General features: G+C 48.1%; 1 protein-coding gene across 1 annotated transcript in view; it reads left to right on the forward strand.

The window, feature by feature from the left end:
• The window catches only part of LOC147668342 (dynein axonemal heavy chain 1-like), a gene marked incomplete at its 5' end in the record, with an annotated part of 387,636 nt that overhangs the window by 281,298 nt on the left and 78,413 nt on the right, over positions 1 to 27,925 (forward strand). Inside the window, one exon of the mRNA XM_086948583.1 lies at positions 4,354 to 4,560. Coding sequence (XP_086804709.1) covers positions 4,354 to 4,560 — 207 coding nt within the window. The remainder of the gene's footprint in view (positions 1 to 4,353; positions 4,561 to 27,925) is intronic.

Below are 27,925 nucleotides of genomic sequence, written 5' to 3' on the forward strand. Positions count from 1 at the left end.
GCGGCGGGATGCCTGGCTTTCACCTTGTGGATACCCTGCCGGGGTATCTCACAGGGGAATACCAGGACGGGTTCCCTAAGCAAGCGCATAGATGCCTGCGATGTGGGCGATTTGCGCTATATAAATACATGTACATTTACATTTACAAGCGCGTTCTCGCCAGAGAACTATTGTCGGTGTCTCAACAGTCTGAGAACGCCGAAGGGAGACAAGACCTGGCCGCACGCAGCGTTTTTCCATAGGATAACGTTGTGTGCGCGGCCAGGTCTTTCTCCACGGCATGCATGGCAGGCCGGATCGCATCGCACGCCTCTGTGGAATGCAGGGGGAGTCTGCATACCAGCGCGCGGCGCTGATAAACAGGCAGGTTTTTTTTTTTTTTTTTGTCGTCCGTCTGCATGTTAGTAATGTCGGCACTAGAGACACGGTGAATTGTGCAACCCATAGGCGCACGCTATTGTTGTCTGAAGTAACACAACGTTATGGAAAGAGCAGTACTTTTAATCATCTGAAAACTGACAGAGAACAGCAGCTTCTTGTGAACCACAGAAGGGCACGAGGCACGTACAGTACACCACATTGTTCACAGAGCTGCAGCCCTCTGTCTACAGTGCGCTACCTTTCAGCACACCACAAAGTTGAATATACTTAATGCACAGACCCCGTGGAATCCCACCGGGGCACCCTGTGCTGGCAGGATCTGCCATTACTAATCACAGGGCTCGGAAACCGTCGGATTTAGCAGTGGCACAATAACAAACGGCTGCACAACGAAGACACGACGGTCAAACCAAGGTGCACGACCCTCGCGCTAAAAAACACGTCCCGCGATCCTATAGAGTCTTGGTGTGGGATGCTACTGACAGATCTCTTCATGTACCGTGCTCGCCACAGACCGCAGGGGCTGCTTAATTTACAAGTCTTCATTCGTGATGGCCATCTGACAGGCAGTTTTGGGGCTGCGATCCTATAGGGTCTCGGTCTTGGATGCTACTGACAGATCTCTTCATGTACCGTGCTCGCCACAGACCGCAGGGGCTGCTTAATTTACAAGTCTTCATTCGTGATGGCCATCTGACAGGCAGTTTTGGGGCTGCGATCCTATAGGGTCTCGGTCTGGGATGCTACTGACAGATCTCTTCATGTACCTTGCTCGCCACAGACCGCAGGGGCTGCTTAATTTACAAGTCTTCATTCGTGATGGCCATCTGACAGGCAGTTTTGGGGCTGCTGTGAATAACATGCGCCTGTTTCGCAGACAGAGGCACAGACTGCAGCCATGTGTCCGGCATGTGTTATGGTGATTAGATATTTAGAAGGCGGGTCCGAAACGAGGTTTTTAGGAATCTCTCTGGGAATTCTACATAAATATTGACAGCAGACCAGGACACGCTGGTCCTTTAGCGTGGCTGTTACTTTTTTATTTTTTATTTTTTTATATTGTATTTATTGAGTTTTGAAAAAAAACAGCAAAGCGTCTACAGTTGTTACAGACACATATATGCATTTTCTGGAATTCTTTACAAGTCGGGCAAAGGCATCCTGTAAAATGTAGTTTAACCAGCACTTTTTGCACCGGACTTTTTTTGACTGAAGGCAACAGCAAAACAATTTGGAAGAACTGAAAAGCCACACTGACCCTGCCAGGAATCCAGTTTGTCACTTTCAGCTCGTGCAGATGTGATCTGACACGTTTAACTCGCGGAGCGCACATGTATAAACTTTGATATATATAGGCGCCTGCACCCTCTTCTTGCCACTAGACCGCTGCTGCCCGTATAGCATGGTTTGTGTACTGCCTCCTTCCAGTTAGCGGCCAGAAGCTCCAGGTTGACGATGGCTGAGTAACATCGCCGAACTCAAGGGACAAGGTATTCGATTAAAAAAACCTCCATTCGGAAAAGTGCACCTTGAAGCCCATTTCCACACCACCACTCCCATGCGCACACAGACACCACCACTCCCATGCACACACGGGCACCACCACTGCTATGCACACACGGACACCACCACTGCCGTACACATGCGAACACCACCACTGCCGTTCACACATGGACACCACCACTGCCATACACACACGGACACCACCACTGCCGTACACACACGGATACCACCACTGCCGTGCACACACGGACACCACCACTGCCATGCACACACGGACACCACCACTGCCATGCACACACGGACACCACCACTGCCATGCACACACGGACACCACCACTGCCATGCACACACGGACACCACCACTCCCATGCACACACGGACACCACCACTCCCATGCACACACGGAAACCACCCGTGCTTAATTTGTAAAAATAAAAGTGGTAGGGCTTTCATTTGTAAAAAATTAAGTGAAAGTGCACTCGTCAGGAGGCTACTGTAGTTTGCCATACACATTACGCGACTTTGAGCTATTGGCATTGTAAATGACAATGACTTTTATTTATGTTTTTGTTTTTAAAACATAAATAAAAGACTTTGTCATTTACAATGTGAAGACCTTAAAGTCGCGTTCATTTACAATGCTAATAGCTCTAACTTTTGCAATGCCGAGACCGTTGCATTGTAAATGCTTGTTCTAATTTTTCGCTATTTACCACGAAGTCAGACTTCGTGGTAAATAGCGGCCTAATATTGCGAATTCGCAATTTCAAATTGGTTAATGAATTATATTTAAGGAATCTCTAATAGAGATTCCTTAAATCCAATTCCTCGCAAATATGCGATTTCGCAAATAGCGATTTTTGCATTTGGGATGATGAATCTCAGAATCTGGCCCTTTGCAAGCGCAATTTAGCTTGATGAATCTAGCTGATAGTCTTTTCCACTGTGTCTATCAACCAGCATCCAAATATATAGACATCCCCTACTGAGGAACCAAACTGACTATTAGGATAGTAATGGATGATGACAAAGCAAGACACGCTATGTGGGCGGGAGCTTATCTCCTCAGTTTTTTTATCCTTACCTGACTGTTAGGGTTACTGCAATGTGAAAGGGACATAAGTCCTGATTTATATCTTAGCAGAATTACTGTCGTCCCCCGCCGCAGAGGCGGTTCCAAGTAATCTGTCAAGCTGACGGCATTCTGACTGCCTTATTTAGATGTGGCATCAACAGACTGTGGTCCGCCGTGTCAGTGGTATTCACTGCTGGCTAACAGTACTCCATCGCCCTCAGGCCAGCGGGATTGCACCGAGCCAATTTAGATATTCCCATTGTGCTGGCGATGTCCTGGCGGTGGAGTCCTGACGGAGTGAGGCCATGGGGGTGTAGAGACAGGTTAGTGCTACTCATCATTATCTCACTACACATATATGTTGTGGGTCTGTCAATATATAAATGTAGGTAATGTGTAATGCTCTTGTTATGAACATATAACATTGCACATCAACAACATACACACACTGTTGAATGTACAACCACAGATGCTGGCGACAGCGGGTGGCTTAGTGTCAAGGTCAAGTAGTAGCTGCACAGGGAGGACCTTGACAGTGAGGTTCAAGATGGAAACAGAAGTGGGAACCCACATTTTGTTTTACCTCTTTCATCAATTCTGCCAACTCGAGTATGCTGATGTTCCCACCACAGTTGCTGCGACAGAAAGGCACATCATAATTGGCTCAGCAGTTTCATGGCGGGACTCCCTCTGAAAGCCACTTTTGCCTATGGCACCATTGACAAAGGAGGACGATTCTGGCAGAGCTGGCAGGACTCGGGCGGTCTTTCAGCCATATACCTGACAATATGTAAATACAGCGGGCAGACCGCTAATTCAGTGGGTGGGTAGACCATCGAAAAATTGACAGTGGGACCCAATCCACCAAAATCTAAATCAAGCCCATAGTGACTTATTTACTTCTAGAAATCTTCATCTCTGATTACCACGCCATATGTACTTTCTTGGGTTTATGAACTATCAATGATTTATAGCAACTTGCAGCAAGCAAGGTTAAGTGTGCCTTTGCGTTGGATTAGGGTGCGTGAGACCAGGAAGTGGATAGTAACAGAGGCTCTTTACTCATGTCATAAGCATGGAACCTTGGCTAAATTAAAGATGCCTCAGGATGTCTGTGTGCAAAAGATGCCATGGGCTGTGTGTAAGTGGATAACCTCTGTGACTGTTTCTTGTGCCGTTTATGAACAGCGGGCTCTGTGCACAGGAAGGATAGGTAAGCTTAATGTAGGTGAAGTGACCCTGTTTATGGTGCTTTGCATCAGTGGAAGATGTCTGAAGCTTATTTAGGTTAAACATGTTATTGGATCCTAATGTTGTAGAAAGTGGTGGATCACCTGATGGCAAAGAGGTCATTTTGGGGACCTGCCATAATTGTTCTATTGCTTCCCTCCCAGGCGTATCCATCATTGAAGCCTTTGGCCTCTTGGGTAATGGACCTGTTGCAGAGGATCGACTTTCTGAAGACTTGGATTGCAGAGGGTATCCCACCAGTGTTCTGGATCAGTGGCTTCTTCTTCCCACAGGCCTTCCTTACGGGCACCCTGCAGAACTTTGCGAGGAAATCTGTAGTCTCAATTGACACCATTTCATTCGATTTCAAGGTAAGATATGTGCAAACAATTCACCCCCAATCCTGTGCTTTTTGGGAGATAATAAATATCACCAGATATACTGGGACTTAGATTTGTATCTGTTTCTCTGTTTGATTATTGGTAATGAACAGTTGCAGACAGATAGGTCTCACTTGAACCTGTTCTGTGCTCCAGACTATATCACAATTTTTTTCTGATATAGTAGGCCATTGTAAAAAGAACAGGGCCAACCAAACTACCCAAAGGGTGATCTGGGTAATTACATGTATGAATGGAACCAAAAAATACACGCTGGTACTCTGAAAACTCTAGTATTCATGAGAACCTTTGCAAATCAACCAAGATAAGGGGTGTATCAAATACACAATGTATAAACCAGCAGTCACCTTATCATGACAAGTATTTTTTTTGTTGTGTCTCAACATAATAGAAAAGGTGAAATGTGCTGAAAGTGATTCACTTGTGATTTATTAAAAATCTACCAACACAAGTTTGAATACAGACATCTTACCAAAAGGATAAGTAAAGGCGGGCGTCTTAAACGACGTAATACAGCACTGAACAAGTAAATCTGTTAGAACCAATCCCTGGCTCAGAGAAAAATCGAGTTGACAGTGTCACTATCTGTTTGTTTACTGCCTTCATGTCCAGTATGAGTCTTGACTTCTCTGTCAGGCCACTCTCCTATATTAACAAATAATGGGCATCAATGCATTTCTTGTATTTATTTATTTTTAACTCTTGCCACTACTTGTTCAGAGTCTTGGTGTTTGTGAGTGAAGTATTTGGAAAAGCTTTCAAGATTCTTCAAAAGTTCCACCCTGCATTGGTGGAAGTCGGTGCAAAATGTGTTCATCCGGTGGGCCGTTATACACTGGGACAGAGTATCTGACTCAGTGGTTATTGGCTATTGTTGTCTCAGGGTTTTGCAAGTGTTGTCAAGTGCTACGTTCCCTCTTTGCCCTTTAATAGATGTTTTCTGAAAGTAGTAATGTAGATGATCTCGCTGTTTTTGGCAATAAACAATGAACAAGCTGCTGGTAGAAAACCCTCCTTGTACATGATCATTAGGCTGTCCTGTTTTCAGTTTCTATTTTTGGTAAATTCTGGTGGGGTTTTTTCAGTGTTTTCAATATCTTAAAAAACAGTTGTTATCAGTGGTTACACATTTTCACGCCACTAAAAACAAAAGAAAAAGTGTTTTTCCGGTGTTTATGGAACGTTTTGCTTTTATCATTGCTTGCTTTCTGCACTGAAAGAACATGGTATATAGACAGTGTACGTATAGTGTATATGAGGTCCATAGAGATTTTTGCAAATTAATCTTATTGTAGTACACCATTCAATACTTCTTCAGTGAGTCTTTGGTCATGTGCGCTCGTGCTTTCCTTCCCATGTAAACTTCTGTGAAAAGGCCCTTTCAGCATTCATAGCCCCTTGGGCTGAGAACCGTCAACTAAGGGACAAAGTGGGATGACTCTTTCTTTGATGCCACATAAAGCACGAAATGATAAATATTTGCATTTTAGTTCCTGGGCATAAGAAAACAGTGCACCAGAATGGACTAAAAAGTCAATAGCATCCCTCATTAACTCAGAAGATTGTAAAGATCCTTTCAGCATACCATCTAACAAGTGGCAAGGATCTCCTACAGATAATCACTTCAGCTTGGGTATCAATTTTGACAGGTCATCACACAAATTTTTTATATACGTAGCTGAATAACTACAAATACAAGCAATATCACTCCAATCTTTGTTGAACTTGGAAATAACCTTTTTTGCAGAGCATAACAAGTGACACTGCATTCCATGTTTTCCAAAAGTCTGGTGTCACGTTTTCACCACTATCCGAGATGCTTGGTGATATATATATATATTTGTCACTATACCTTGCATTTAATGTTTAAAGCCTGAGGTGTTGGCAATTCACCTACTATCAATACTGACCCACCAGAAACCATGGTCTGATGTATTAAGGGTTTTTACCCATTCTCTGTGGGTAAATGTGATGACACATATTAGGAAAGATTTTTATGAAACTAGCCATTTTACCGATCAGTGAAAGAATCAAATGCAGCCAAAATATCATATGTGAGTTTGATATGTCCTGATTCTCTGCAGTTTATAAAATAATTAAACTAAACCTAAAACGTGAAACTAAACCTTGCATCTTTAGACCAAAGGCCATAAAACTGAAAAAAGTAAAAGAAAGAAGAAACAATATTCTAGTGGCATCCCTAAAGAACAAAACTCAAGCAGAATAATGTTTGCCAGTCTTTCTTACTGCTAGCTTGTATAACAAAGTTACACTTTATTGACCCCTTCAGTAAGAACAAAATGACTCTTTCACTTTCTTTTTCCTTTCTTTGAATGGCATTTAGTTTGTGGTCGTGCAGGTGTTTTTTCAGTGTTTATATATTTTCACCGGTGAGGGCTATTTTTCTTTCAGTGGGGTTTTATCAGTTATTATAGGTAAAAACCTAAAACCCCACAGCCTAATGATCATGTACAGGTAATACTCCCCTTTCTTTTAACCCTTTGTATGCTGATGACGGAACCGCTCCGTCATCAGCTGCGGTGGCACTGTGCTGATGACGGAGCGGTTCCGTCATGGCCCTGCCGCCGCGCCTGCGCAGCGCGGATTCCGCGCATGCGCTGGGCGTTCTATTGAGCGGGCGGGCCATGACGGAACCGCTCCGTCATGAGCACAGCCCAACGCGGCTGATGACGGAGCGGTTCCGTCACCAGCATGCAGCCGCCGCGCGGCCGCCCCGCTCCCTTAGCACTGCGGCGGAATAGCCGCCGCAGTGAAGGGGTTAAGCATACATCTCTGAGAGTGCGGGCTTCTGTCTTCATTTTCCGATTCTTAACATCTGTATGGGATCAAACATGATGGTCTTCCAAAATGGAAAGCATAAATTATGCATATCAGGGGCTGTATTATAAAAGTGCCCCTGGGGTGCAGTGGGTGTTTGCGCTTGCTTTGAGCGCTCCAGGGCACTATGGTGTTACAGAAGAGGCTGCGGACGCGTGTGCTTCCCCTTCTGTAAAACTGAAAGCATTGGCGCACATTCAGCGCCAGCGCTTCCTCAAGAGCACGTTCTCTCATTTGCATGTAAGGTAATCCCTTTGCCTCTGATCCCGTGCCATATTACAGATTCAGAGGCAAAGAAGCTCTCAAGGGGGGCACCTTTTAGTCAGTGTGCACCCTAATTGCAGCCCTCTAGCGGGGTGGAAAAAGGGTGTATGGACCTCCCCAGAAATGCGCATTTTAAAATGTGTGCCTGCTGCAATCAAAGAAAATTTGGGTGAAATACATGCCCCCCAGGGCAGCCACGAACTTGTGGTGCCTTGGGGCAGCGCATTCATGTGAAAAACGGAGCGCCTGCTTCGAAGCTGCTCCATGTTTTCACAGTGCACGCGGTACCCACCTGACTTTTAAAGGGGATTAGGAATCCCCTTGCACGCGGGTGCAGTGAGTAATTGCACCCACCTGAAAGGGGATGTCTGGGGAGTACATGAGACCCCCTTTTCTCCCCGACATAGGGCTGCAATCACGGACGCACTGCGCTGTCGATGGGGGTGATGCCACCATGGAAAGGCTGGAGGGATTGGCTTTGGGGGCCTGTTGTGGGACCACGGGGGTTTGGCGGTTGCACTTGGGGGGTACCCACGGTACCTCTCTACATTGCAATGCACAAGTTAAAGGCACCACGCGGTCCCTGCCAGGTTGTGCATGGGAATGCACAACATGACATTTTACCATTGCAGCGGGTGCTGCAGCCTGCAGCACCCGCTGCAATGTTAAAATGCCAGATGCGACTGCCGCGGTGGTGGTTGCATCATAATTAGGGTGGCGGGACCGCCGCATGGCAGGCGGGCGGTCCCGTTACTACTAGCGTGGTGGGCGGACTTCCTTAGCTTTAAGTTGCTCACTTTCTCCAGGATTGGATTGTTTTTTTTTTTAGATCAGAAGGATGCTTAATTCCTGGTGCCAATAAAGGAGATTTACAGGAAATATGGGTGGTTTACAGTGACTAATCTGCATATTCAGTTCCAGGTGCTCCTGTTCGGTTTATCATCTGCTCCTAGAGGATCTGAGAGTCTTCACCAATGTAATGCCAGTTATAGTGTTTCTACTTCGACAGGGCATTTTTCTTCACGTCATGATCTTGATGATCGGCACTGAGGACTCCTTCTCAGATTTCTCTGGCCTAAAATCTCTAACGCATTAATATTTGTGAATAACATACTGTTTTCTATTAATGTAAAAAATAGGATCTTGCCCCCTCTCAGCACTGTTGATTCTGGATACTGTTCAGCTCACAGCTTTCTCATCTCAGATCAGACTTGCTTGACATCTCTCAGATGGTCACTGGTTTTTATAAGACCTTGCCATCAGCCTGCCTGGGATGTGCTTCGTCTGCAAGGCCTCATCACGCTGTGCATTTTCTTGATTTCCTTGCTCATCTTCAGTTAACAGCGACAGTGTTGTAGCAGTGGAATCCATTTTCCAGTTATCTAAAGGATGTGGTAATTCTTTATCCTCTGTCTTTCATCCACTACTTTGGTGGGCAGGTCAATCGATCCAATACAGAAGTGGTTTATTGATTCAGATCCCTGCTTCATCAGATGTCAATAGTTACAGATGCATCTCTTCACTGTTGCGTGCTCATCTGGATGAATTTTTCAAAAATATAATCTGGTACAGGCAGGAATTGAATCTTTACATTGATCTTTTGAGTCTGTGATAGTACTTGCTCTGTTACTCCGTAGGGTAATTTCTTCCTCATGCGCAATGTGTAGGTTCAGAGCTTGGTGGCCAACGCAAACGAGATGTTCTATCCGGACAAGTAGGTTTTTGTGGACTTTCTACAGCAAGGCTGGGAAATTGTTTGCATTTTGTACCGGCCAGTGTGTGTCTTTCACATTGCTGGTCCGTGTTTTCCAGTTTGCCGAACTTGCACGCCACGCTGCCGAGCTAGTGCCGTACCAGTGAGGCGAGGAGTAGAGAGGCGCGGGGGCGAGATTGAGAGCGTCCGAGTGCCTCTCAAGGGCCGCTCAGGTGCTGCCATAGCTCCCCCCCCCCCGATCGGCTGGTGTGGCTTGGACTTGAGCAGCTAATCAGCGAGCAGCGAGCGAGCAGCAAAACAGCAAAGCGGCCGTGCCAGTACTTGCCAGCATTTCCAGAACCTCGCTGCACATTGGAGACCCCACGGAGACTCCCCTAACATAGGGGGACATCGTGGGGCTAGTCTCATGCTGTGACTCTAGTTCCAGTTCTGTGTCCGGGTCTGTGTCTTTACGCTGATCATGTGGGCGTGCGATGAAGACGCTGGCTGCTTTTGGCTCGGCAGCTTCAGACTCCTAGCTTGCTGCCCCACGCAATTCGCGCAAGAACCACACTCCACGCTGTTACTTGAAGTGTAAAAGGCCATTTTATTAGGACAAGGTTGCAATCCATTAAACTTTATTACATAGTACATAAATGCAATTAAATAAATATACTCTCCCCATCTCCTTCCGACTCACTCCATTCCTCCTTCTCAAACCATCTCACCTGTTTGACTCTTCCCCATTCGCTCGGTGACCTCCTTCCACTACCCATTCTCACCTTCACTTGCCCTCCGCGCATCCTCTGTTGAATTTCCTTCATTGCCTCCCGCGCCCCGCTATCAGTCACCCGTGTACCGTTCTCCCCCCGAGGGGTGGATCCGCCCGTATGTGACTCACCACCCCTCCAAAGAACCACCACCCAGGGAACCCCCGGAGGGCGGTTCCCTGCCCCACCCCCGTGTGCATTGAATGCTCCCGCCACCCTGTGGCGTCCGGTGGCTGACCAGCCACCACCCTATTGCGCGTCTCTGGCACACAAATAACCCATTCGAGGCAATCCCCGACCAGGAAAGATGCCCCCCTTTTGCTGTAAAAGACCAAGCCACTTTGTGTGCAAGCCGTGTAATCCGACCTTCGTCGGGCCAAACCATGTCAGTGCCATGAGTCCCCCTTTGTCGGTGAATGACCATCCACCACCTGTATCCGTGCCCCATATTTTACCAAGCACATTACGTCGGGCCCAGTCAGTTATCGGGAAGCTACCAGCCTTTCTAAGGTGAACGACCATCCACCAACCATTATGATGTCCCGCGTAAATAAAGCACGGAATGTGGGCCATTCTGTGCCCTTGAAAAGGTGCCCCCCCCATGGTGAACGACCATCCACCACCGTTCCTGCACCTCAAGTAGATAAATAGGATTTCTGACCAACATTGATTGCGACAAATGTCCCCCTCCTGGTGAACGACCGTCCACCCTTTGCTTGCAGCCAGTGTAACAGAAAATTCACAGGCCAAACTCCGTCTGCAAAAAGCACCCCCTCCTCTGTGAACGACCATCCATCCTTATGCTCCCCCCAATCGAAACAACTAGGACCCTCGGACCAGAAACTCTGCTCATGTCAAGCGCCCCATTCGGATGAACGACCATCCACCCTATAGCTCGCCTTCATTGGAAAACAACATTTTTTGAATAGGTCGAAACTCTGTGCGCTACAAGCGCAAACCCCCACGTGGTGAATGACCATCCACCCATTTGCACATCCACCTTGTCACAGATAGGATCCTTGGACCAAAACCTCGCTCAACCCCATGCGGTGAATGACCATCCACCCATTTGCTCGTCCAAATTAAAACAGTAGGAGTCTTGGAGCAAAAACCTCGCTCATGTCAAGCGCCCCCTATCGCTTGCCTCCAATGGAAACAAATGGAACTGGGCCGAAACTTAGTGCGTCACAAGCGGACCCCCATGCGGTGAATGACCATCCTCCCCTCTACTCATCCAAATTGAAACCGATAGGATCCCTGGGCCCGAACCTGGCTCCGAAACCTGGCTCATGTCAAGCTCCCCATTCAGGTGAACGACCATCCACCCTATAGCTCGCCTCCCTTGGAAAACAAAATTTGAATGAGCCAAAACTTTGTGCGTTACCAGCGCACCCCACGTGTCGAATGACCATCCACCCATGTACTCATCCGAATTGAAACAGAAGGATACTCAGGCCAAACCTCGTTAGTGCCAAATCCCCTCTTGTTTTGGTGAACGGCCCTCCACCTTCCCGTCGACCTCCACTGTAAACTCATATGATTCAACGCGACCGACACTTTGCTCATGCCAGGAGCCCCCTTTCATGGTGGACGACCATCCAGCCTTTGTCTATATTCCGCGCATCAGAAAATTGCTGCAGGACCAAATCCGCATGTGACAAGCACCCCTTCCATGTTGAACAACCATCCACCGCACATGGCAGCAACCCGTGTACCATACAGCCTTCTTGTTTCCCATCCCAGCCTGTGCCAAGCGCCCCCTTTGCGGTGAACGACCGTCCACCTTTTTGCATGCCACCAGTATAACGGAAAATTCTGTGCCCAAACTCCACTTCTTGACGAGAGCCCCTTCATCTGTGAATACCCATCCAACCTTTGCTTGCCTTCAATGTAGATAGATAGGATGCTGGGGCCCCAAACCAGTATTAGCACCATGTGTCCCCTCCAGGATGGACAACCATCCACCCTCCTGCTCGCCACCGTAGTAGACATATAAGATTAGATCAGGCAGAAACTCGGTTCGTGGCACTTGCCCCCCTTTTGCTTTGAACGACCCGCCCACCTCCCGTGTAGACCGGTCAGAACTACTTAGGCCAAACTTTGATTATGCCCAGGGCCCCCTTGCGGTGTACGACCATCCCCACTATGACCCACTTCCGATTACACTAGTAACACGTATGGACGGACCGACCCATCCCCTGCAGGTGTCCCGTTCCCCCCCCCCGTAATTCACTACCCCAACCTGTACCTTCGCCATCGACTTATACCGCTGCGAAGCTTAAAGTCATCACAGCGACCTGATTGCCACAATCATCTGCTTCCTCGCACCATGTCCCACTCTGTGCCCCATCATGAACAACCAAAACCAAGCCCTCCCAGCATACATCTGTCTACCGCCTGAAACGTCGGCTTGGGCGACTCCTCATTCCACAGACACACCGTCAGCATCCAAACCCAATCCCTCCAATACGTCCCCGATACTCCTACATCCTCGTACAGCCCTTGGGCAACTGGCTAAATCGCCTCTTCTGATGGTCCATGCCCAGGAGAAAAGGGGGGGGGGGACCACCCCCACCAGGCGACCGCCTGTGGTCCTGCTCCACTCCAAACTCCTGTAGTAGGAAAGAACAATTAGTCTTGCATGAAGTGTGGACTCTGTCCCTTAGCCCCCCGGTCGACAAATGTCCAGTCGCCACGTCAACCCAGAAACACTGTGCCGGACACCCGCCACCCTGAAACCTGCAGCCGCTCCTCCCTCCCCCCCAGGGCCCTCCGCCTGTCCACTCTGCCAAGGCCCCCGAAAACACCCAAAGAACGTGGTCCGCCGTAGGCAGCCCCCTTTGCGTATGAAACCTAACAACGATCTACAGAAATGAACTCCCACCTCCTTTCATCGAAAACAAACACCCCCAGTCCTATGCCGCACATCACAAGCAAATAATCTCAGTGCCCGCGGAGATTGCCACCCCCCCCTCCAACCGTAACCCTTAAAACTACCCCAATTCCAGGCACCCAGACAAACCATCCCACAAAGCATAAAGCACCAAATTGCGTTGCTTGTGAATCAGGCGCCCCCAGCATGTATCCCAAAGCACCTCAGCCACAATGCCGGTCAACCATCCATCCGCTGCCCAACGCTGCCCACTGCAAAAACCTCCTCCAGGGTGAAACTAATGCACTTCCAAGTTCCTGCAACTCATGAGAAGAGCACAGTGCCAAAGTCTTCCTCCCACCGCCCTGCGCACATGCTCCACATAAAACTGTACTTCAACAAACAGGGGCAGCACCACATGCAAAACCCCATCTCCGTATAGCGCAAGCCTCACGTCCTACCACTCCTACGCCGGTCTGCAGTATATGCCGCAGCTGTATCAGTCATCCACGTCCACGCAGCCATCCAAAACCCACCCTCAGTGTCCCCGGAACCAACCCTGCCTCTGCGCCGGCCTCCCGGCCACCTCCTTACGACAATGAAAATGCCATGGACCCCATGGCCTCGACCAACGGCTGGCCTCCCCCGCCTCCTCAAACCCCCCCAACCTGTCAGGCCGCTTAATCCACTCATTACTGTGTTGCATCAGTCGGCGCACCAGCACCCCCCTTGCTCTGAGAAACGCTACGTGACCCCTGGCAATGAATTTCAACCATGCCAAACCAACAAAACCCCTTTACTTAACAGTCCAACTAGCACCCGGTGCCTTGTCAGTCCCCAGTCCAGTCTTAAGCCTACCCATCACCTGACCGTAAACCATACCCCAGCCTCCCTTGTTCCCCCGCCCCCCCCAATGCACCCCGGCCAACCAGCCGTAGATTCTTGTCCGTGCAGCTCCCTTTGTTGCCCCCATCCAGAGATCTGTACCTGAGAGTCCAACCAGGACCTCCTTCTCCTTTCCAGTCGCTGGCGTTCCTGCATTTTCCGTCCCCGCATACGCGTGTTACCGTACTTGTCTCCTGTAGTAACACAAACAAACAAATTACCTGGAACCCCCCCCCCCCCCCCCCCACCCCTCGGGCTACCCTCCTGTACCGCATCCTGCACTCACTCAACCCACTCCCTACGCACACCGCATACCCCACACACATGTCCGCACCCTTCCCTTCACTCCACAGCAGACACCATGCCGCACGTCAACTGTCACACACTGGTCATTGTTTCAAATAAATTCAGAACACTGCAATGGTTGAGCTGCGCGATCCCACGATGGAGGGCAGGCCGCCGCGGACCCCCCTACTGCTTCGGGCCAGCATCTGGAGGCCGTTGTGCGCCCCGCTGGCATCCTCTTCTGCCGGAACAATCCGGTCCTGGTTCTCTCCCCCCCCCCCCCCCCCCCCCCCCCAACCAGGTCGCTCCAACCAGGTGGGGGCCGAGCACCACCGGGCCTCACACCGTGCTGGCGGTCCCTCAACACTAATGCCCCAGTGCCCCAAACCTAACCTGTGTACCCCAACCGCCCCCCTAGGCCCTCCCACGCAGCACCCCAACAAAGCCCCTGCAACAACCGCCATCGCCACCCTATGAAGGTGTCATGCGTCATGCTGGCCTAAATCAACCACTCTGGCTACGTGTACACTATATGCAGGCGGGGCTGCATTAACAGGCCCCCGACGCGAGCTCTTCCGCCCCTCCCCCCCCCCGCGGGGTTCAGGTCCGGGATAGGGGGCCCAAGCCATTCGGAGCAAGCCGCCGTGAACTGATCGCCCCCCCGCGCGTCGGGCCTCACTAAGGTGCTGGAACTATGTACCAGCGGGGCCCTGCTCCGCGATCCCACACCCAAGGGCAGCCAACTAGCAACAATACCGGGCAAGGGAGCCAGAGCCCACATGTTGACAGCGCCACTCCCCTCCCAGCGGCCATCACACTAGAAACGTGGCCCGTTAAGGGCCCCCCGGGCCACCTCCCGCCAAGCGCCGGCCCACTCGCGCCTTAGCGACGGCGCCCCCCTCCCCCCGCACAGGAATCACACCACGCGCAAGCAGCAACATTGAAAACCGGTCTTACTGACCCCCCGCCCAAACTCCCGCCGGACGCCAGAACAGGGTGCACATCCCGCTGGCCACAAACTTATCACAGCGGGCGCCCAACCAACAAGACCTACACTGACCCCCGCCGATGACTCCGGCCGGCCCATCACCCGCCCGATCAACGATGAGCAGCAACCTCTCCACCGCCCGCACCGCAGACCCTGACAGGGTGCCAGAGCCCATAACCACCTTAACCTGCACCGCATTATAAACCGCAAACCGCAGCCATAAAACGAACCCCTCTCCCCGCCGATCGACCAGTCGCCCCCTGCCCTAAACCCCAGCCTACTGACCACAAAGGTTTCCATGACCCTCCCGGTGGTGCTCCGGAGTTAGGAAGAGGCTGTTTCCTCCTCTTCCGACTCCTTATGGCCACCTAATCCCACCCCTTCCCCTTGACCCTCCTAATCCCACCCCCCACCTTGTCCTTCCGGTCCCGCGCGAATTCCCCAGGGGAAGACTGGTCTGCGACCTTTACTTCCCCTGGGGGCCGCATTATACACAAGTGGGGGCGCATTATCGGCAGACAGGAGCACTGCAGGAGGGCAGCTGAGGGGGCAAGCATCAGCGCTCATACAGAAGCATCATACAGCCCTAAACAGTGCAAGGATCTTATTTCATCCCATGGAGGACGCCGCAAAACGCCCAAAACAACAGCAGTAGCGCATTTGGGCTCAGATCTGCCTGAGGCCGTTCTGGGCCGTTTTAGGAGACCACCTCAGCAATCAAGCAGGGAAGTGGTAAGTGGCAAGTCGCAGCGAGTGTGAACAGCCTGACAAGACCAGGTGCGGCCGATGACTGCTGTGCGCCCCGCTTTCCTTGCTCGACCCCCTACCCAAAACTTGAACTTCAGCTGCTCTTTAGCTGCTGAAAAGGGAAATAAAAGCTAATCCTATATCTCTGGGAAGATATTTTACAACTTTGCCTTTCCCTAAAAGCTTCATTCTTACAAAAATAACTACTTAAGGATCCTTACACCACAACCGTCCTCAAGAAAACTCAGCTTGCCACGCAGACATACAAACCTCCAGAGCTCAGCGTCCTGGCTCAGACTTAGTGATCAGTTGAACCATACCGTGCATGGTAAGCGCCACAGTTTGGACATAGGGTGGGTCTTAATAAACCTGGTAAAATCCAGAAATGCGGTCAGGGAAAATAAGAGGAGGGGATAAAAAAGACAAACATCCGCAAGCACCAGCCAAAAACGAAAAAGATGAGGACAAAGATGAGGACAATGAAGGAGCCCTGATCAATATTATAGCCCAAACGCATAACTCTATTGGCATGTCCTCGGCAGACCCAGGCATGCCATCTATAGAGGGCATGGAAGCAACAGAAGCAATAGAAGTACGGCCCGAGGGTGGACCTACAACACATGCTTCACAATCTGCGGTAGGCACCTTGGAAACTTCAAAAATTATTCCTGAAGAGACCGCCCTACAAGCCTTGTGTGTTGGAAGTAAGAAGGTAACGGCAACACGTACGGCCCTCAATAGGCACAACTCCTGCCCGAACAGCAGCAAACAGGCAGTGATAACAGATTTTTTAAAGGTTGCTATAAAAAGAACAGAGGAAAACCGGATTCGCCATGTAATGAAAGCTATTAACTCCATTATTCACACCAACAATGACAAAGCCTCACAAAAAGACACCGATACACTCCTTCCATGGGACAGAAGTTACACTAATAGTGAGGTCGAAAGGAAGGAAAAGAAAGATTCCTGGCACACATGTTTGGATCTCACGGGCGATAAAAATCAAGAAATCCAATGCCCCCAGTTATCAACTCCTAAAGCTTCCTGTCTTTTGGCGATCCATCAAAGAAAAATTTCCAGGCAACCAATGCATTAATCCACCACCATCCATCTTACCAGGATTTGCCCCGCCAGCCCCAACAACTACAATCTCCACCAGGACACAGCAGTAGCAACGATAAAAGCGTCCAAGATGATTATATTGAAAGTAATCCAGTATTTCAGTATAACACAACCACTTTGAGTCCATTGGGCATGCCAGATCCATCCCCTGTTATTCCGTAGAGAGCAAACCCAAGCAACGACAACCAAGTCGACCCTGAGTCACTCTCCTACATGCTGGAAATAGCAGAGCACTTTCGTCAGGATCCCTGCCAGGTCAACTCAAATGACGCGCTGACACGCCAACTAAACCTTCCAGGATCTGCCTCCCTGACACGACTAAACCAACCACCCAACCAAAATAAGGTATCAGCAGCAGGTCTTCAGGAAGTTTGAGTAAGCCACCCTTAGGGCAACCACCCTATCAGGAACATCGTGCCAGTTCACTTTCAGCAGACCAAAGTTGTACATCAACATCTTCAGCCTGGACCCACTTGCTAAGCACATTGGACACAATCGGCACAGTGATGACCCTCCACGCAGATAAACTCGACACACAAGTAGACCTCTTAAATATTCTTGCAATTCATGTCCAGGGGGTCGAACATCCATAGCTTTAATAAGATGATTCTGAAGGTGCAGCGTGATCGGGAAGCATCCTTTCAGATGTGCCACTGTCACTGCACCCAAATAGTTGATAAATTAGCCTCCGTTCCAACCCTATTAACAAATCTATTGAGTTCAACCAGGGAAGTTTTAATCAAGGCCGCAAAATCAATAGAGAAGGAAAAAGCAACATCAATAAAGAAAGAAAAATTAGCCTCAAAGGAGCTAGATCTGGAATGCCAGAACCCCTCTGTGGGGCAAAAAAGTAGCGAAATAGAGTCTACCTCCGCATCAATTAAACTCACTACACCAACAACTTCAACACTTAATCCACCAAGTGTTCTCAATAACTTAGGCGCCCTGGATTCCTCTTCTCAAGATGAACATAATCGGTCTCCTGCAAGTCAACTAAGGGGCACCCAAGCTTCTATCAAAACTTTAGCGAAAACGACTGAGAAAGTCCAGAAAGCGCAAACAAATAAGTAAGGCTCAAGACTCATCCTTGACATTATCAGCTCAAAACGGAATTTATCAAGAAGGCAATGTAACACAAAACAGCACGGAAGCATTAACTCCTAAGGAGCAATCGACCACAATCTTTAATACGTCCATCATGCCTAGTACCTTGAATCGCAATATAAGTGAAAGACCCCGCCAGAAAAAATGTATAGCCTATTCAAACCTGTAGTTAGGAAGGAAAAACATATTTTAAAAACTCAGGCTATACAAATAACAGCAAGGAGTTCCAAGATGGCAATAAAGAAAACAAACCAGGATGCGGTCACTCTGGCCAAGGAAATTGGCACAGATGTAAGTCGAGACCTGCAAATAAACAGGGGAGGTGAAATCCAATCACAAAAAACTCTGCGGAATCCCAAGAGTTACCCCAGATCTTTCGACTGCCCATGGCTGTGAAAAAAGAAACGGAAGAAACTTTAGACAACGGGTCGCAGTACGATCCCCTAGTTTATAACATTGGTCTTCAATCCAAAATACGTCTCAAGGAGATCGCATGACCTTCTTAATAGAAGTGTATTACTTAAACTATTTAAAGCGCTTCCACTTCTAAGCCATATAAATACCAATGACATCGAAAGTATCGAGTTTAATCAAAACCCGAGTTCCAACACTCAAGAATCCACAGTAGCCACATTCATCAACAATACGCTCATCGAACAAATTTGGCAGCAGAAGGACTCATTCACCAAATGGGGAATCGAGTTATAAAAGATAATCCGCCCTCGTTACCCAAGTCTATTACAACCACCACCTTCTACTGTGAGTCTTTCAAAAGGCGCAAAAAGTCCGGATAATCAAACCCAAATGAAGGGTAAAGAGTACCTGACCAGGAAAATTACCATTACCCTTGATCACCTCGAAGCAAGTACATTTTCGGGTCCTTGGGAACCGCACACAGAAGGCACTGCCTTGGGAAGGGCATGAATAACTTCACCAATAGCCCAACACGCATATCAAGGTTGTAACATCTGTTCATGGAATGTGCACGGCCTACATTCAAAATTAGATGACCCGAATTTCATGGATTTTATCACACAGTACAATATTCTCCTTTTTCAAGAATCTTTGCAGAAAATTCCATCGCCAATAACTGGTTTCAAAGAATTCGGAAGAGCAAAAGGGGTCTCTCTACTTTCATCTCAACAGAAATCCCAAGGCACTCTTCTGCTATAGATCTAGACTGTTTCTGGATGTTGTGCATCAAACTTGACGTCTCGGTGTCTTACAGCCTGCTAATTTTGAACATCTATATTCACCCCGCATCCAAATAAAAGATGCAAAGAACCGAACAATTAATAACTTCATTAACAACCTTAAAACTCGCCTATCCAGATGCTAACATCATCCTGTCGGGCGATTTCAATATGAACTTACAATACACAAGGAGCAAGGGCAAATCAGTGGTTACACGAGCCCTCAATCGACAGGATACATCTGGTAAGAGATGTGCAGCCCGCTTGAGAGGTCTCTCAATGTGTGTACTCAATGGTCGAACTCGACTGATCGACCCGCATCATTCACCAGGGCCACACAAAAAACACGCTCCACCAATGATTACACTTTTAAGGATCACAATCTTCTTCCGTATATTGCGAATTTCCAAATAAAAGCCAGGGCGGAATCGTTTACTTTATTAAAAACCTTTGCAACTTCAGAGAAAGCAAAGGCACTATCATCTTTAACACAATGTTACAACCTAAAATGTCTCTGCTGGAACAAGGATAACATCGAGGACATCACAGGTACATATACTAGTCTTTTGGAAAGACCCAACTCCGAAACACAGACCATAAAAGCTTGGGAGTCTTTTATTTATGAAATTAACAAGAAATTGTCCATGCACGCTCACGCCTACCAAGTAGGAAGTCGAAAAGGGGCACCCTGGTTCACCAAGAGCCTAAGGAAACAAAAACAACTAAATAAGTACCTCAGACAACTACATTCCCAAGGACAAGAACGTCTCCAGGAACTCCTGCTTCAAATTTCAAATACAAGAAAAAAGTTAAAAAAGGACATAAAATTGTCCAAAAAAGAGCACCAAGAACACATTTGGACAAAACTTCTTCTTGCTTGTAAACTAAGGGACTCCAAGCTCTTTTGGAAACAAATCAACTGACTAACCAATGGCCGGAATCGACATCATAATTCGGATATATTGGAGGCCACTTGGAGAGCCCATATTGAACTTTTATACAACAAAACACCACCTCCACTGTCCCCTAACAGTGGATCATCAACAGGGAAGGGGGCTGGCGGTGGAGGTAAAGTCAACGACATCTTGACCCATGAATCCCCTGAGGATTTTGTGTTGTTTTCAGAAAATCAAGTTAAAAAAATCATAAAAAATCTAAAATCTGAGGGAACCCCAGGTCCGAACGGATTACCAAATGCCCTGCCAAATGCATGACCCCCCATTTTGGTCTCATCTCCTGACTCCTTTCTTTTCTAAAGCTACAGCCTGCAGTCTGATCCCTGAGTCTTGGAGAGGAAGCATTCTCAATCCAATCTACAAGTCGGGCTCCCGCTCTGATCCCTCCAGTTACAGGTTGATTGCACTGATAGATGTGGAGGCAAAAATGTATGCATCAAATCTTCTGGTAGAATTAGAGGCTTGGGTCAGCTGAACAAACTTAATACCATACACGCAAACTGGATTCCGGGCTGGGATGGGCACCCTTACGAACATCTCTGCGGTCACCCTTCTAGTCAACCAAGTCTTCGCAAAATCAAGGCCTATGTACGCCTGCTTTGTAGATCTTAAAGAGGCTTTTGACAAAGTCTCAAGAGTTACTCTATGGGCAAAAATGCAAGCCTGAAGGGTCCCTCCCAGGCTCCTGGATGCATCATTAATCTTTACTCTAATACGTGGGTCCAAATCAAGAAAGGAGACGGGTCCAGCGTAACTGGTAAGATTACTACAACAAATGGACTAAAGTAGGTTGCATCTTAGCACCTAGTCTGTTTAATTTATACCTCTGATCTCGACAAGTGCCTCCAGTTAATTACAGCTGACCCCCCAAAATTGGGCAAAATACCGACACCATGCCTCCAATATGCATATGACATTGTGTTGTTAGCACAAACTCCTGTTGGCTTGCAGAAATTGATTACGGGATTAGGAGCCTATACCACCTTGAACCAACTCACGATTAATCATTAAAAGACAAAAGTTATGTGTTTTTTCTAAACATAATAAGATATTGAAAAGGCATACTTTCTCTTGGAAATTAGGAGAGCAACCACTGGCCCGGGAAGCTTCTTATAAATATCTAGGTTTCCAGCTAGATTGCAAGCTGAACATCAAGCAACAAGTGGAACAAGGATGCACAAAAGCTAAACAACTATTATTTGCCTTGAAAATCTTGAGGAAAAGCTCATAAGTTGTTCTACCGGTCACCTGTTACTAGTGATCTCCGCAAAATTTCTACCCTCCATCTCGTATGGCTCGGAAATCCTGAATATTAAAGACGCTCTAATATTAAACACAGCACAATCTACATTATTTAAAAGACTCTTTTTAATACCGTTTCACATCTCACAGGAACAGATTTGTTTAGAATTCGGACTCAAGAATCAGATCTTGGCCAGACAAGGTGCCTTAGTAAAGTATTATTGGAGGATGAGGGTGTCAGAAGACAATACCCTAGCCCACCACTGTTGGGTTGAGATAGAAAACCAAGCAAGATTAGCCAATTCAACTACGACAATCCTGAAGCAATCTTTGTCGGCATTACAACTAGAGGAGGCCTGGTTCACCTCAGCAACGTATTCCGGATTCAGAAGTGTGGTGAACAATGCTATTAAGCGGATCTCTCTACTAACAGATAAAATGATTTCCGCAAAAAAAATCACGCCTGGGCTGTGATACAGGGCTAACAGAGGCTGAAGCCACAACAGTATCTGTTTGATCACTTTTCCCACCATAAAAAGCATCAGCTGATGATGCTACGAATGGGATCATTCCCCTTAAAGGACTTGACACCAAAATGGAAATGCACATGGCCATCTAAGGAATGCCGCCTCTGCGGTCATAGGGCGGAGTCATTACTATACCTACTATGTACTTGCCCTTTTCGACTGAAAACTCGAAAATCCATTCTTCGGGAGATTCTCAAGAAGGAACAGATAAGAACATGCAGAGTAGCAGTCATCAGGTGTCTCGGCGGGCTTGCAATCCCCCTGTCCTGTTGCGCCGTAAAATTCTGGAAAATAGCAGCAAAGGAATTGAACAAAATTGATTCCAGCCAAACAGCTATTAACCCCTCTAGTGGTGCTGTCGGCCAACGGTCGTCGTGAGCACTACCTTGCCAGTGCTGCGCACGTCCGTTGGCCGACACGGCCGCACCCGTTTCTTCGAACGTTCAGCACTGGCGCAGAACGTTCGAAGCAACAAACGGGTTCAATAATCTGCTGGCCCATATTATTATTATTATTATTATTATTATTTTATTTTTTTGTATTGTTATACCTGCTAGCCTTCTAATTGTGGTCACGATTTTAAGACCTTTTTTGTCTCTCTTGTTTTTAATGTTCATTGAAAGCACTTTTTTATGATGGTTTTGCCATCCTTTTATGATTTTTAAATAAATCAATAAAAATATATTTGACTGACTTGTACTGGCCAGTAGGTAGGAGAATTTCAGAGGAGGGACTCCCTTGCCAATGCTTGATGTTGCTGTGGACATTTCCATTGCACTAGGTGTTTCTGTTTTCAAGGGTTCTGAATCGGATTTCCCTGTTCAAGTCTTGCATTATTTGAGGGCTCTGGACTCGGTCAGCAGGGCTTGAAAACCGGACCTTCTGAGGCTCAGTGTGGTTCCATTTGACCGTATCTTTTTATCCTCCGCCTCATCCGTGAAAGGAGGTAAGTGGAGCGGCTTGATAGGGCTTGACCAAAAGAGGGCACTTTGTTGTTTCTTCAAAAAGACTGCATCTTTTAGGACTGATGACAAACTCCTCATGTGCTTTGAAGGGAAGTAAAATAGTAAAGTTCTTCTCAAGCACACAGTTGACAGTTGTCAGTTTCCACTTCTATTTCTCCCATCTTTGGAATGCTCTTCTTCTCGAACTTAGAAACGCCCCCACTCTCATCACCTTTAGGAAGGGCCTGAAGACTTGGCTATTCCAGTACTAGCCGCCAGTGCACACCCCCTCGCCGTCCACAGCGCCAAGACACCCACGGGTATACGCGCGCTCTATAAATCAGAATAACATAACATTAGTGGAGAGGTGTGGCTCACTGGTTAGAAGCGGCAGACCTGTAAGCAGAGAACGGCCCGGGACCAGGGTTCAATTCCCGACGCGGCAGGGTCATGGACCAGGGGTCAACGGACTCGATAATTCTCGCCTCAGTGCCTACTCTAACCAGGGAACACACTCGGTAACTCTGGGCGTTAAGCTTGCCTCATCTCTACAACGGCCCCCCACAGACGCCGGGGATGCCTGGTTTCACCCTGGAGATACCCAGAAAGGGACCATCTCACAGGGAAAACCAGGACGGGTTCCCCAGCGGTCTGCAGCGCCAGGACACTCGGTTAGAGTAACAGTGCGCTTTACAAGTACCCCACAATTATAACATAGCAGTTGTGCCTGTGCAAAGGATCCGTGAGGCGCTGCTTGGTCCTCAGTGGTTGCTCAGCACTGGAGACGATCAGCTCCCATTTTGATATAGTTTTTCTTCGTTCATTTTTGGTTGTAATGTTTTTCTCGTCCCGCCACCAGGGACATCTTAAGGATTTTTAGGGCCCTGGCCCAAACGTATTTATGGGGCCCCTGTTCGGATCAGCTTTGACTTTATGATACAGTTTCAGCCCCTTCGTGTACCCTCCTTGGCCAGGTCACTGACAGTGTGCAAGTGCCTTGTGTATTCAATATTGTAACACAACAGCAACTCACTTATATTACTGCAAATAATCTCTGTGACACCCTCCCATTTTGCACACCTGAGACCTTGTTTGGATCTAAAATAAACTGGATGTTGCATGAAACATAAACAACATCTGCAAAATGTTTGTAATGGGCTCTCACACATTTGCCAAATTAAAAATAAATTAAAGGAAAACGGGATTTGCAACAATCTGTTTAAGAACTATTCAAGGTCATCAGGGCAAGACTCTGCAAAACAGAGACCGCTCTTCGGCGACCTCCTGAAAGGCTAGGGTCCCGGGGCCAGAGCCCACTTTGCCCATGCCTTAAAATGTCTCTGCCCCCACCTGGATAGATGCGTTGAGTGTGGTTCTTGTAAATAATCTCTGGGGCGCCCATACATTAGAATAACAGGCGCTCCCTTACCTTCTTTAACTTCTTTATGATGGATGTTTCAGCTTCAGCAGTTTGCTTACCCTCCTGTTGCCTCCCGTTTTTGCGGACGTTTTGTTGTTTCTATTTGTTTAATGCTTTTTTTCTGCGAGAACTGTTAGATTGTTATTACTCTGTTTTGGTCCCGTCTACGTTTCTGAATGTTTTTTTGTCACTGCAACTAGATCGGAACTGATGTCACTGGTACCATGGTACTTTACATAATCTGTCACTATCGGTCGCCTTCCAGATTCCAATGCTTAGTCGAGCAGTGCCACCTGGTGACGGCTGGTAGCTAAGCAGCTGAACATTTCCATATACAGTCCGGGTGCCTGGAAAGGAAGGAGGTTAGTGGAAGAAATCTGTGGTAGCTGAACCATTATCCATTTGGCTAGGTTCATGCTATATAACTACCACATATATAATGCGGATATGCGTACACCAGAAAGAACTTTACGAAAGGTAAGTAAATCATTCCTTGATGATTTCACAGAAGCCATACATTTCAGTCATCCATTTGCTGGCGAAAGTAAGCACAAACTTACCAAAAGTTGTATCTTGCCCATGGTTTTGGGACCTCCCCCACATCACTCAACTAGCAGTGGTGTATACTTTGCAATCGTTCCCTTTTGTTGATTCCTGAGTATATCTGGGCGCAGTTCAGTCAGTAGAAGTTTCCACCATTTCTCTCCCGCAGGGCTCCCCTCCCGTATCGCGCTCTACACCAAAATATGCTATTTTGAGGCGCCAAATATTTTTGAAATTTCCAAGGACACCCCTTTCTCTCGTAGATCACTCTCACTGCTTCATACATTGAGCGCCGGGAGGGCTGGCCTGCGTTTCTGAATCTCGCATTGTGTTCTTCTTCACTACCATACGTGTCAGCATACAGTGTCAACTTCTACTAAGGCCGAGTTATATCTCTTTGAATACCCAGTGCAGCGAGATCGGGCTTCAGTCGGAACCCCTACCCTAGCCTTCCGGACAGTAAGTCCCCCACCTCCGCCCAGAAACCGTGCGTCACATCACTTGTCCAGATGGGATGAAGGAAGGTTCCCTCTTCGGATCTGCACTTGTGGGCTTCCACTGTAAAGGAAAGTCTCGTTTTATGGGGTGTGTTTCTATTATAGTAAACCTTATTTAGCACTCTGTCTTAGGTTGGCTTTTAACGCCACCTCCCTGTGGTGGCTATGGCTCTTCATCCAGCCCTTGTCTTGAACAGTCCCCAAGTTTCTTTCCCACCTGCCTCTCAGTTTCTGTAGAGTCTCCCGCACATTGTAAGTGTTCTGTATTTCTGATAAAAAATTCCCTCTATGGATCCGGTCCCCCAGAAGCCTTGATTTTCGATGATGTGGCCTCTGGTGAGTCTTCCTCGTCTGACTTGTGGTTCAGCAGTGAGTTCCATAACTGTAAGTAGTAATTCTGTTCTGTTGGCTGCACGTCAAGCTCCTCTGTCAGTCTTTCCTAACTCTTGATCCCCTCAGGCCCCAGGGTATATGCCAGTGTTAAGATGACCCTTTCCTGGAAACGATTGGTAATGGAAAGTCCCTCTCCGAACCTTCCCATAGATGTGTGTTACTGGCAGGGCACAAGTCGTAAAAAAAGAAGTGGGGGGACGCTGGTACCGGAAGTGACGTCACGACAGGAAGTGACGTCACGAAAGGTGCCGCGCTCCTCGGCCCAGAGAGGCCAAAGAGTGAAGTCCAGCTGTTTGGCAGGAGGGACGGCGTACACCCGGTAAAATAAGTGGGGGGACGCCGTCCACCAGCGTGGTACCCCAACTGAGATGCCCATCATTGTATGGTGTAGATATGGTTTGGTGCTGATAACTGATCTCTCTAGATGGACCGGTAGTTCTCAACTGGAGTAAAGGCCCAGTTATTAATCACCCCCAGTTGTGAGGCTCAGTAGTAGTATATAACAATATTTTGATTTTATAAAGCAGCCAATGATATTTGTGGCAGGTTCCCGTCCCAAAGCAGAGTTCATATCTCACCCTTTAGTCCTGCGAAGAAGGAATATTCTACATTAAAGGAGTATTCTGGGCCATTTAGTGTAATCTGCGTAGCTAGATCATTTTAAAGAGGGCTATGTGCCCAGCGTAGAAATCAGTAGGATATACCACTGTTTTACTTCTTCCTTAAGGATGAGGATAGCTTAGGACAAGTTCTAATCAAAGAATGAATCCTTATGCCTGATTATCTCAGTACCCATGTGTAAGATGGTGGGATCCTTCTAGCATGGTTACTCCCACTTTTTGCCAGGTGCCATTGTGGTATTGGGCTAGTCTGACTGGGATTCTGCTAAACAGGACTCCAGTCACTATGCTTCCTCCCTAATTTGACCATGGTAAGTACTGTCTCCGGACGCAGCGGTTGCTCCCCCTTGCCTCCTGCAGCCTCTGGGTATCGTAGCGCTGCTCTCCTCCACAAGCGCCTCGCACTGCTGTACTTTTATTGATTGTGCCGTGTGTCTGCCTATGTTAACTCTTGACTCGTAATTGGTGCCTGTGTCTGCCTATGTTAACTCTTGACTCGTAATTGGTGCCTGTGTGCTTAACTGTGCCCACGGAAGTGTTTTAAATAGCATTTCCATAACCTTTATTTTCTTTTCCTGTGCCCTAATATCGGCGTGTTAGCCTTTGTGTTTTGTTTTTCTACGAATTGCCATTTTATTGTGCCTTCAGCCCGTCCCTCCCCCCACGCTCCCGCCTCCCTGCCGCCCCGCCCACCCACTGGCTATCTGCATCGTCCGGTCCGACATTTCCTTGTGACCAGCCTGTCTCCGGACGCAGCGGTTGCTCCCCCTTGCCTCCTGCAGCCTCTGGGTATCGTAGCGCTGCTCTCCTCCACAAGCGCCTCGCACTGCTGTACTTTTATTGATTGTGCCGTGTGACTGCCTATGTTAACTCTTGACTCGTAATTGGTGCCTGTGTGCTTAACTGTGCCCACGGAAGTGTTTTAAATAGCATTTCCATAACCTTTATTTTCTTTTCCTGTGCCCTAATATCGGCGTGTTAGCCTTTGTGTTTTGTTTTTCTACGTATTGCCATTTGGTTGTGCCTTCAGCCCGTCCCTCCCCCCACGCTCCCGCCTTCCAGCCGCCCCGCCCACGCTCCGCCCCCCTCCACCCTCCATTAATGAGAGCTGAACGATTGCGCAGCGTTTACACGCAGCGATCGCGCCCCAGTCGCGCCGAAGGTGCGCCAAAGGTAAGCCCGTCTACGCCCGTCCGCGCCAAGCCCGCGCCCAGCGCCAGACCCCCTGGCCCCCGTCCCACCCACCCCACCCGCATCACATACGACGCCTCCACCCTCTCAGCCCTAAACCCCGGTCGACTCCCCAACTGCGCCCAAGCCGCTCCTGGACACACCCATGGACCCTTCACATGCAACTCCTGCAAGTATGACGGCACCAAGACCAACTCCTCATCCACTAACACCAAACAGAGATCTGACACCAACCACCTAA

This window comes from Lissotriton vulgaris, unplaced genomic scaffold (assembly GCF_964263255.1).
Source record: "Lissotriton vulgaris unplaced genomic scaffold, aLisVul1.2 SCAFFOLD_719, whole genome shotgun sequence".
Taxonomy (NCBI): Eukaryota; Metazoa; Chordata; class Amphibia; order Caudata; family Salamandridae; genus Lissotriton; species Lissotriton vulgaris.